The sequence below is a fragment of the Diadema antillarum genome, unplaced genomic scaffold (assembly GCF_040938485.1).
Source record: "Diadema antillarum isolate AM-2024a unplaced genomic scaffold, OU_Dant_1.0 scf00000112, whole genome shotgun sequence".
In the NCBI taxonomy this organism is placed as follows: domain Eukaryota; kingdom Metazoa; phylum Echinodermata; class Echinoidea; order Diadematoida; family Diadematidae; genus Diadema; species Diadema antillarum.
The window spans coordinates 382,163-394,311 of NW_027271001.1; the positions used below are offsets into that span (position 1 = coordinate 382,163).

At 42.0% G+C, this 12,149-nt stretch overlaps 1 protein-coding gene across 1 annotated transcript in view; it reads left to right on the forward strand.

The window, feature by feature from the left end:
• Positions 1-12,149, forward strand: part of LOC139719547 (multiple epidermal growth factor-like domains protein 8) — a 101,969-nt gene that overhangs the window by 69,212 nt on the left and 20,608 nt on the right. The window contains exons 18-29 of the mRNA XM_071630959.1: positions 583-711; positions 1,760-1,867; positions 2,530-2,778; positions 3,516-3,673; positions 4,574-4,784; positions 5,499-5,721; positions 6,286-6,421; positions 7,792-8,039; positions 8,921-9,183; positions 10,070-10,262; positions 11,064-11,238; positions 11,717-11,877. Coding sequence (XP_071487060.1) covers positions 583-711; positions 1,760-1,867; positions 2,530-2,778; positions 3,516-3,673; positions 4,574-4,784; positions 5,499-5,721; positions 6,286-6,421; positions 7,792-8,039; positions 8,921-9,183; positions 10,070-10,262; positions 11,064-11,238; positions 11,717-11,877 — 2,254 coding nt within the window. The remainder of the gene's footprint in view (positions 1-582; positions 712-1,759; positions 1,868-2,529; positions 2,779-3,515; positions 3,674-4,573; positions 4,785-5,498; positions 5,722-6,285; positions 6,422-7,791; positions 8,040-8,920; positions 9,184-10,069; positions 10,263-11,063; positions 11,239-11,716; positions 11,878-12,149) is intronic.

Sequence of the window (12,149 nt, forward strand, 5' to 3'; positions counted from 1 at the left end):
TAGAAAGATATGAGAGATGAAATTCCTGTTAGTGGAGTAAAAAATGCCATGTTTGCTATGTTAGACTCGATTGATTTATTGTTCCTGTGATTTCATACTATAATACTGTAAAAATGGATATCTTTGCACTAGTAATTTTTTGCGCCTAGCGGGGTGAGATGAATTTGGCCTGATCTTAATTGTGCGGAATCAGGATGTGAATTACTGGAACATACGGCATGCAAAAATATTTGCGTGCTTTTATTTTTCGTGCTAGCTTCTGGTTGTGCAAAATGCATGAAAATTCCACTTTTACTTCAGGCTACACCACAAGACTTATGGTTGATCAATTAGTTTATGACCAAGATAACAATGATTACCAGTGGTGATTTTCATGTTCAAGGCTGATGACGCATGCATTAACCGATTGTCCACCGAATGATCAATTCTGAAGCTGTCATATTTCAACGCTTGCGAGCAATGTACCATTGTGTCTAAAACCCTTGTTAGAGGGGCCTACCCGATGATCAGAAGGCGCATTATAACAAGTTGTTTTACTCATGTTTTACTTCTCTTTCCCCCCCCCCCCCCCCCCCCCAACAGAATCACAGACTGTAAGAGTTGCATCGACATCAAGAAGTGTGCTTGGTGTGCGGACACTGGCACCTGTTTCCATTTCAATACCTACATCTCATCCTTCGTCCATGGCGAGTGCTCCCATTGGTTTGATATGTGAGTACATCATTCATTCCCTTCAGATTAAAAATGGCCAGCTTACACACTTGGCCTGAATGTTGCAACTTTTTTTATTTGTCTTTTCGTTGGCATCCATTCGTCTCAAAGAGACAATGATGTAGCACTAGGCAAGAAGTCTGCACACCGCCTTGAGTGGCTGAATAGTCCGTGGAGCACATGCAGCAGATGAAGTGCATTGAAAAGCTTCTATCCGATAACTGCTACTTTTCCTGTTGTGTCGATGTCCTGCAACATTGCTGGCGAGACCAGCAGTGTCTTCCCAGTGTGCTATGAGCCTGGGCTGGTGGGATATGGAAAACTTCTTTCTTTTAATTGGGTGATATCTACTGTATCTGCTGTGCATTCATTTTGCTGTTGAATTTCATTTAGTTTTCATCATTGATACTTCTTCTTTACGTTTTTTCTTTTTTTTTTATAATGGGTCACCCATTGTATGTCAGGACACAAATCCTAACTACATATAAGCCTCAGGCATGTGATCTGTAGGGCTCTGGCAAGCTCGTAATCCCTTCATCTATTTAAATTTTCCCTTGTGCCGTTATACCATTCTGTGCAGTGACAGAAAGTTGATTAAAAATCATTGAAATAGAGGTCCTGGGTAAAAAATGATCTGATTCTTGCATCTTCCAAGAATGGGCAAACAATACTGTCCCCAATGATCTCAGTTTGGCTAAGGTGATTTCTAAGAAACAGCCAACATTATCACATGCTTGACACTTACTTTTTTTTTCTCTTGTAACCCATTCAGGCCACTAAAATTATTGAATCTGAAATTTTTGTGGCCTGAAATAAAAGCAACTACGCAAAGATCAGGCCACCAAGATAGCCTTTTTGGAAATTTGATAGCCCAATTGCAATATTTAGATGGCCCAGGCCACAACTAATGTTGAGCCCTGCATATAAGCATACCGTGCTTGTGAAAGAGAAAATATGTTGGATGGTAAGAAAGATTGTGAGGACCTATTGCATTTCTTAGAATCATTGTCTTATATATCTTTTTTTTGTTTGTTGCTGATGCGAACAGGGAGGATAATCAGTGCCCGTCCTGCTCGGCCCACCAGACTTGCGGTGACTGCCTCAACACTTTCCAGTGTGGCTGGTGTGGGAACGTCAACGACCCCATCATAGGAGTGTAAGTTCATACGTGGTACCCGATGTTTGCCGTCTTCTCAAATCCCCTCAAACCTTTTCAAGCTGTTTCAATGTCTCACACCATCACTCATGCTTCTTGTTTATGATAGGAACCAACAAAAGACAATTTAGCTGAAACTTTACTTTAGTAGGCGATCAATATTCTGTTCTCTTTGTTTGAAAATCATTTTGGGTATTTTCACATGATTTGATGAAAGAAAGTTAAGGAGTGTATAAGTGTTGCCATAATTTTCATTCTTATTGGGTTGCTGATTTTGTGTGGTGTGATTTTTCAACAAGTTGCAGTTTGCAAAATCAAGCCCCCTTCCAGAGTTTCATTTTTACCATAATGCTTCTGAAAATAAAAGGAAAATAATTCATAGATCCCCAAAGTAACAGTTTTGCGATAATACTCCTGAAAATAGAACAAAAATGATTTATAGATCCCCAAAGTAACATGTTTGCCACAATACTACTGAAAATGGAATGAAAATAAATTATGAGTAATTAGCAGTAGTCCTTGCCAATTTTGATCAATTTTTAACAACAATATCAGTGCATCGCTCTCAGTTGCATGTGGAGGTCGCTTTCCATTTAAGCTCAGCTCCTAGAGCCCCATTTTTATCTGGTTCTGCTGCTCTGCTGCACTGTTTCAATGTGCAGGTGTCACAATGGGGATTTTGGAGGCACCTTCTCCGACTCCAACTGCACGGAACTCGTCGCCGCGGCCCACAACACCAGCCTGGCCGACCCCGCCGACTGGTCCTACGCCATCTGCCCGGACGTGGACGAGTGCCGGCTGCTGCGGCACGACTGCCACGGCAACGCCACCTGCATCAACACCCACGAGGCGTACGAGTGCGTGTGCAACTACGGCTACGAGGGGGACGGCAAGGAAGAGTGCAACAGGACGTAAGTGATGATGATTGGAAGACGGCAGTCACATGGTATTTTTTTTATATTATTGTTCCATATTCCACATTTCAACATATTAAACCATAAACATAACTACACAAAAACGAATGAATTGTCAAGTACAGTATCTAAGACGATTTCCAACATGTGAAATATGACGAATCTACATGGAAGCATTGCTTGTAGGGTGTAGATTCCAGGCATCATAGTCTAGAGATACCAACTGGTACTTTCTTGCAGTATTTAGTACAGTTGTTCTTGTTTTCTTTTTACCCAAACTACTTCAGGTTTTATTGAAAATACTGCTTTTTCCTAATTTTATTTCACTACTCATGTCTATGGCAGGATAGGTCGAAAATTTGTTTTTCCATTAAAAAGAGAAATATGCTTTTCATCCATCTGAATACTGTGATGCCGTTTACAAGGTTGGCATCCGTGATGAATACTGAATATTGACGTTCATGAAATTGATTCAAGAATGCAGCCAATCAGAAGTGCTGAAAATGAGTCAGGTGCACACTCTTTATATTTTCACTAATATGTATGTAAGTGCAAAGAGCGACCAACAAGAAAAAATGTGTAACTACTCTGGGTTTTAACGCTGTGGCAGATTATGGATCCTTCCATGCAAATGGTACAAACTAATACCATTGCTTTCTTGATTTAGTCTGGCTACGTACATATGAAAAATGTCTCTCATTGATACATTCAATTTCGTGACGTTGCTTCAACAGATGTTATCACACCTGTGAGTACGGCCGCTGCAGCGGAGCCCCCGACTACGAGTGCATCTGTGACTTAGGATGGACCGGGCTGAGCTGTAACATAAGCTGTGGCTGCAACAACCACAGCACCTGTGTGAATGGTGTGGGACTATGCGATGAGTGCCAAGGTAAACAGGCTGTAGACACCATGTTTTCTCTCTTTGGTTTTGGATGTATTTGTGTTTTATATGTATGTCCTTCCAGGCCCAGTAGTGAGCTGGTGATAGTGTAGAACCACAGTTGGAGCAAAAACTACTTACACATTGTTCACATTTTGATTTTTTTTATTTGATATGTTGAGCTGATATGTTATGCATCTTCATGTCCCCCACATAAAGTCAGTCAGAGATCATAATAAAAAGAACAAGAAAAATGTGCACAAAACCATCTTTAGCAGTATAACCTTTACAGAATTCTTATATTTTTTCCCCAAAATTTTCCTTGCAATGAATTAGGCCAATTATATATTGATATAAAGCTTAACAGGTTATCTGTCGAAAAAAAATATATGTATATTTTCCTCATGTTATATGGCTCTCATGATGATGCATCACATGTGAGTTTAAACTTGTAAAAGGCTCTTTCAGCCATTAGTGCTCCACCCCACACGATAATGAGACAAGCTATCAGGAATGCTATAGAATAAGAGTTGTAAGACAGACTTCCATGAGTTCATCATCACCCCATTGTTGTGTGATGGCAGTCTTCATGTGCATGCCATGTCAGCTGCCATAAATTTGAGATAATTTCAGTGATAAGATGATAGAACAAGGCAAGCTCTGCCATTTACTTTGTTTCTGCATCCTCACAGTACTCAGAAACTGATTTATTCAAAACATGTGAATTGTGTTGCTCATTGCTGGCCAAGGATTGAATTTCAGATCAGGTTCTGCTACTTGTGTTAGATCGTCCATTAAACAAGATGATATCAAGGATTAGCAGAATGGAAAGCGTGCAAAATTTGATTCTGGCAGTTTTCTGAGATGAAGTTGAACTTTTTCTGTCATGGGATCTGCCTTACTTCACAGATTGGTCGACGGGAACGTACTGTGAGCTTTGCCTGTCTGGTAGCTATGGCAACGCCACCATGCCCGCGGGCTGCCAGGAGTGCGACTGCCACGGCCACGGCAACGCGTCGCTAGGCAACTGCCATGGACAGACAGGGGTCTGCTACTGCACGGGAAATACGATCGGGGACCACTGCGAAAGCTGCGCGGAGGGCTTCTTCGGAGAACCACAGTAAGGAAACCTTCCCAGCATAGAACTAGGAATTTGTATAAGACAGTTTCAAGGTCTTTTAAGTCGACTTCCATCATATTTCTATATTAAGGACAATATACTGTAGATAGACAGATACTGTATACGGCGAACATGGTTTGCAAGGTTTTTATGCCACCGCCCGAAGGGTGCCGGAGGCATTATTATTTTCATGAATTTTCCAAGTTGGGGTGCTATTCGCAAATTTGAAAACATGCAAAAATATTAACTCTCCTTCTGACACTTTAAAATGTGATGTGAACGCATACATTTCTCTTTTCAGAACTGTAGTTCATGATCGCAAATTTAACCACTCGCGAAATTGTCTGGGAGTTCCAATTCGCAAAGAATTAGACTTGCTAAATATATGGTGTATACAGTAGATAGAATAGGTTGATAGATGGTATTAGGTACATAGTGTGAGAGAAGGGGCTTTCATCTTACCTCAGGAGTATATCAGTGTGTGATACAACATGATTATCATGATGAACTTAAATAGAAATGGATGGCCTTTTGTGAGTAGAAAAAATATGGAGAAAAGGATGAGATATAATGACAATGTGGTAGATGTTTTCTGCATTATCTATACAACTGTTAGTGTGGTTACAAACTGACATATGCATTTACAATGTATGTTTACCTTGCAATTTCGAGTGATACATGATAATGCATTTTTAAACTTATCTTTCACCATAGCAACGGAGGCAAGTGCTACCAGGAGTGCCATGGGCGGACCGTCATCACCTTGGCCCACTCCTCCAGCCTGGGATCGTACGAGGGGGCCGGGATGGCCGATCCCGGGCGGGGCTACTGTCTCTGGATCCTGACCCCCTTCGGCTCACTGGAGGAGGCAGCGGGGGCCACCAGATCGCCTGGTGCCGTGGTGCTCACGGTTGATGCCATTGATGTGGCGTGCGGGGTGAGTTGTGTTGTTAGCGGCAGAGGGTCACAAGTATACCTTCTTAAAGAGGCAGTACTGCCCTGCTCTCGAGTAAAATTGATTGCATAACACTGTATGAGATCATTTCCACACCAAGCAAAAACTGGATGAAAATAAGGTAAAGAGAATCTTGAATGTGTTTGGGTCAATTAATTATCAACTACATGATTGCCCTTTCCCTGAAAATTTCTATACCTCCATTCTTTCTTGCATCTCTTGTAATTTTGATTCCACAGCTGAGCAGATGTTGAAGAAGTATCCAATAGTTCGCTCCTATATTGTGTCTTGCCACATTATTTGCAAGTTATTACATTACCAAAGTCCTGTCATACCAGAGGGCTTCAAATTTGCAAGGCATGGATTACACTTGACCCGTTGAGAATGGACTGATTTTGCTACAGCATGCATTTTTCACAGACACCTGCCCGAGTATACTCAGGACTTGTCTGGAATGGGTTAAAGTAATTCCTTGCCCGTGCTCACATTGTGGTTTCTACATAAATCTCTCAAAAATTCTTGACTTTTCACTCTTCCAATCCACAGAGAGATAGCGTCTATGTGTACGACGGCGTGCCGCAGTACCTCCACGAGGACTTTGCCGCCATGGGGGAGAGTTCGGAGATTGGGGTCTACTGTGGCCACGACGACAACAGTTCCCTCCAGGCTACGGCCTATTCCGGTGAGCTCATCGATCTTCATTAATCGGAATCGTATCCGCAATCATCATCAATCATTGTCTGTTTTGCCCTTCTCTTTTGAGATGGGTGCCCCATTTCCCCTTGTATGGTTTTTCTCCAGGCGGCCCTGTATGTGCTAGCCACCCAGATATTTTAATGTCCTATGCGTGGGTCTCAGTCCAGGCCATATGGAGTCTGCCCTAAATGAAATAGATCAAAAGTTTGTGAAGATGTTTTCTTGCCAGACTCTGCTGATCAGGAAAGCGACATTTCACTAAAGAATTGAACCCCTCCCCTTTGCCACAAGTTTTTATTATTTTTGCCACAGGTTTGCATCAGACACAAACCACCTGCACAATGATACCGCCCCCTCTTTTGTGCAACTTTTTTAGGTGAATACTTTAACCCTAAAAAGACTGGGCTATTTTGGTAGCTCGAAAGACTGGGGGGGGGGGGGCCTAAAGGGCCCCCCCTTAAGATCTCGGCCGTAGATCGCGCAATCGCCGCGGAAATTTGCACAATGGTAGTGTGCGATGTAATCTACAAGATCATATATTTAAATTTTCCAAAATAATCTTCTTTTATTTTATTTTGATTAATTATGCTAATTTATGCGAGAAATCAGACTCTTTGATCTAAATCAGTAAATAAAGCTCCAAAAGTGCTCATTTTTGGTCTAATTATTCTTTGTGGCTTTCTTAGCAAATGTACTTGAAAAAAAAATTCGGTATCAAAATTCATTTCTTATTTATTTTATTGTTTTATGAATTTCTTATGTATTTCTTTGTTTTTTCGACCTTTTCTTTTTGTTGTTTTTTTTAAACAAAATTTGTGGCAGACACTTTTTGAAGCATAATACTCCTAAAACAAATTAATTCTAGCCATTGAGAGTAAAAATAAGCATATTTATATGAACCATGTGAAAAAACTCAATTTGCATTGACTTTGTACACAAAATCACATATTTGAGCCATTTTCGGCCTCACATGCATGTACAAAAAGTTATGTAACTTCAGAACCGTACCCCCGGGCGTCACAAATTTGGTGTCAAAATGTGCGGGAAACTCAAAAGAAAAAAGTCATAGAGCATCGCGGCGAGAGCATAGCGTGTTGCAGAGTAATCGCGCGAAATGTCGAGGGGGGGGGGGGGCCTTTTAGGCCCCCCCCCCCCAGTCTTTTTAGGGTTAATAAGATGTGCACAACCTTGAAGGAATTTTGGTGAGGAAGTGGGGATGGGATATGTGATTGTATGAAAGAGAGTTATTCAGGAGGTATAGGGGTAGAAATAGAAGTAGCCAAATCAGCTCAGGTAATGGTTCGCAAGAACTCACGGCCGGAATGTCTGACCGTTCTGTTGTCTTCCCGCGTCCAGGCGTGATGACCGTCGTCTTCCAGGCCAACGTCAGTGCCGCGTCGCCGACCCAGGGCTTCACGGCCATCTACGACGTGCGCACCTGTGGTGAGGACTGCGACGGCAACTGGTACTGTGCTGAAGAGGAGGACGAACCGGACGAGGAGGAGGTGTGCGAGTGCAGCCCGGGATTTGCCGGGGGCAACTGCCAGATGGAGGAATGCCCAAACAACTGCGGCTTGGCTGACGGAAATGGAATGTGCAATGACGTGAGTATGGAGATGAAACGGTGCGGTATTACTTTTTTGTGTGCTAAATATTTCACATTTTCTGCAAGGTGCATAATATTTCACATTTTCTGGGAGAAGCAAAAGAAATAATCGCTTTTCCTTCATTTTGTTAATTATTAACAAGAAAGATAGGGCAAACTAAGGCTTTATATCTCGTAACACCTTGAATCAAATTCATATTATGTAGATTGTTTGCCATTATCAAGTCATCTTGTATAATATATGTATCATGTTTATTGAATGTTATTGTACCTAAATGTTCTTATTGGAATAGAAATTTTGCTCAAGAAAATAAAAAGGTACAGAGATTGGGGGATATATTTGGAGAATAAAGAACCACAATAAATTATAGAATCATCACTCAGTATGACACTTTCCAAAAGCCCCAATATGCCAAATTTGTATTGCAGTTCTTTGCGGTAAAAAATCTTCTTTACATTCCTGATGGCATGAATTCAGAGCCGAGAAAACAGACTGTTATACATGCTTTTGGCTGACCAAAATTATGGGTGACCCTGCCTTCAAATCTGTGAGCTTGTCTAGTATACCTGATGGTCTTTTTTTTTCTTTTGTCAGGTCAAGAAAAATATCAGAAAATGCCTGCAAAATTGGGGCTTGATGGGACTGCATTCAGAATTCTTTGGCACCCATCAATAATACATCCCTGTCATTAATCCTTTTGTATTATTGTTTGATGTGTCAGTAAGATTGCTTCAAAGTAGTTTTTTTTTCATTTTGTAGGTAAGAAACAGGTGTGTTTTGTTTTGTTTTGTTTTTATTTGTATGAATGTACCGATGTGTAAATGATAGTCGCTGTGCAGCTATGTCCAAGTTCTTTGTTTTCTTACTTCAATCCATAGGACTTGAACTTGTGCCAGTGTAATTCAGGCTATGGTGGCAATGGCTGTGAGCACCCGCACACAATGGCCGAGAGGGAATCGGACTCCAGGGCTGTGTGGTCAACGCTGTACGATGCCTCTCGACTGGCCAGCAGCGACCTCACCGCGGCCAGGGTCGGGCCCGTGAGCCGCATGGGGCATGTGATGGTGGCCGACGGGGCCGGGGTGCTCTGGGTCTTCGGGGGCTATGCCCAGGACGACCACCGGCTGGATGATGTGTGGAGGTGAGCCGATGTCACTGGAGATCACACAGTTAGGAAAATGCAGTGTGGCTCGAAGCATTCCAGCAGCGAGTGCTGAAACAGATAGTATTGGTACTGATAATAATTAGTCTTTTACGAGATGGCTGTCATGATTTTATGATGAGAAAACAGTGATGTTGTAGTTGATGGGTAGGGTAGTATTATGGTAACAAAGCAATGAAAATTTTAGTAATGGTGAAAACTGTAACCCTGAAAATAACATGTGGTAATGATAATAATGTCATAATGAAACTGATGATAATGCTGATGATAATGATATGATTGTACAGATATGCACTCTTATAGAGAGCTGCCGCAAAAAAAAAAAAAATCATCTGTCATGTACAGTTGTACCTCAAATGAAAAACAATTCACCGATACCTTCTTCTATTCACAAAATGACATTGATGATGAGGATGATGATGGTGATGATGATGATCATGCTGACCACTTCAGTAATGCTGGTGATGAGGTTGAAAATATATGGTGATAATCTCTGACACGTCAAAGACACAAAGTTGGCAAATCTTGGCCCGACTTGTCTCTTACCACACTTTCATCACATATCGTCGCTGGGGCGACAAGACCTCGTATCTACAAAATGTCAAATGTTTAGGAGAGCCAAAAAACATGGTGGTCAAAGCACTGTGGCGAATGGGATAGCCTTTCCTTTGACATGCCGTGGTGGCTTCATTTTTGGAGTAATACAGTTGGGATTTGGACAGGACATCACTTAACCCATTATTTGACCATTAATCCAAAAAAGTCATTTTCACCAGAATTGCAGATACAAGGTCTTGTCACCCCAGCAACGATATGAGTTTTTTACAACCTGTTTGCAACTTTCCTCTGCTCTGCCCTGCCACAGCTACCAACCAGCAACATCCACCTGGACCCACCACCCCCACACCGGAGGAGCGGTGCCAGCAGCCCGCAGCCACCACGCCGCCGCCATGGTATCCACCGACACCTTGATCATGAGTGGCGGTCTGTCGGACACGGGCATCTACGGCGACTGGTGGGAGTATGACTTGACCAGTGGCGTCTGGACACAGCTTGTGGTCAGTGTTGCTGAGAAAAAGTTTAAAATCATTGCTAATACCCCTCTTAGATGTTGTAGTTCTCACCCTGATAATCTGTTCTTTGTGTATGCATCAAGGATACTCAACATATCGCACACATGAGGGGTTCATACAATAGCCCTCTGTGCCAGTTCAGTGGTACATCTAGTCTAGATTTAACAAAAAGCTGATTTGCTAGAACCCCGTAATACATAGTTGGTGACACAACATTTGTTCCTTGGATAATTGCTCCTGTTTTATTTTTCTCCAAGGACTTCTGGTTAGGGATGTGATAGGGGTCTATAGGTTCAGGGTGATGTGTGGATTGGGATTAGAGTTAGGGGTATGTTTGTGGGTAAAATTGATTTTGTGTTTGGCTTATTGTGCAGATATTTCATGGGAGCAAGCGTCACAGGAGCAAATGTCATGAAACCATCTCAATCACAATTAGGCTGCAAAAAAAAGGAATTTTCCCTTGAACAGAAATTCAGATTAGATCTGTCTGCTATGCTTGTTTTTTTTTTTTGTCAATTGTTTTGTCATCAGACCTGGTTTAAATACCTTGTTCAAATCATAGTTTCTTCATTGTCAAAAATATGGAAAGCTGTTCCATCTGTGCTATGAGCATTAGAAAAGAAGATTGTCACTGCATAAACATAACTGCTCCTCATTCCACATGAGAAAGACATTCTATTAGCTGGTAGCAGACACGTGCCATGATGGACCATCCTCCAATTGACAGCCCGCATACTTTCACACACCTTTTGCTGTAACGACGTTTATCTTTTCTTTAACCCTTAGGCCCCCATTACGGATCTGGAGATCGCCGGCCACACAATGACACAGGTCGACAAGACCACCCTCATCGTCGTTGGGGGCTACTCACCCGACGATGGCCTCGTGGCCAGGATCATTGACTTCGACACGTCCACACTGATTGGCCGCTACAAGAACTCTGGGGGCACACCGCCAACTGGTAAGAAAACAGCAACAACAACAACAACAAAAACATGAAAAAGAGAAAAAAGCTACGTTATATTTTCTCAAGAGTGTTACGACTGAAATCACGCTGAGAATGATCGTACAAAAGAACCAGTATATTAAATGTTCGGGCGGTTTATTAACAGAAATATTTTGGGCACAGACTTGTTATTCAGTATTACTAAAACACAAGTACTTATATATCAGAACAATAACAATACAATCACTTGCATTATGTTACAGCTGAATGTAAAATCGCATGGTCTGAGTAATCCCCTAGAATTGTGCAAAAATGATGTTCGATGCACCAATGAATGATCCCTCTGATGTAAATCAGTGGGCACGGGTTACTGTGATCCAAAATATGAACTCATTGTGTGTGTAGAATCTGCATGACCATAAACTCTAATTCATTTATATGACACATCGCATTAAATGATTGTTCTATTGTGCCCTTGGGGCTTCTCCCACAGGCTTGTATGGGCATTCAGCCGTGTGGCACCAAGCTACCGAGTCGCTCTATGTCTTTGGAGGCTACCGCTTCCACCTGGATGCCCTGGCCGTCTCCAACAAGCTCTACGCCTTTCACTACCCCATGGCCAGCTGGAGTACTCTGCCTGCCGAGGGATTCCAGGTAAACACTGGTGTTTCAAATACTGTATACGCTATAATTTTCGCGTACATAAATTTTCGCGAATTGCCGCTGTCACACATTTTCGCGAGTGGTTAAATTCGCGATTGGGGAACCAGAGAAAATATGAGGTGGCCAAGAAAGTGTGAATTTTCAACTTACTAGCAAATAAGAATGATACTAGTTATACACTGCATGAAAAAAAAAACTTACCAAACTCTGCGAACTAGTAAGTTAGAATTCAACATTTTTGAAGTGGTTAAGTCCATCGCGCT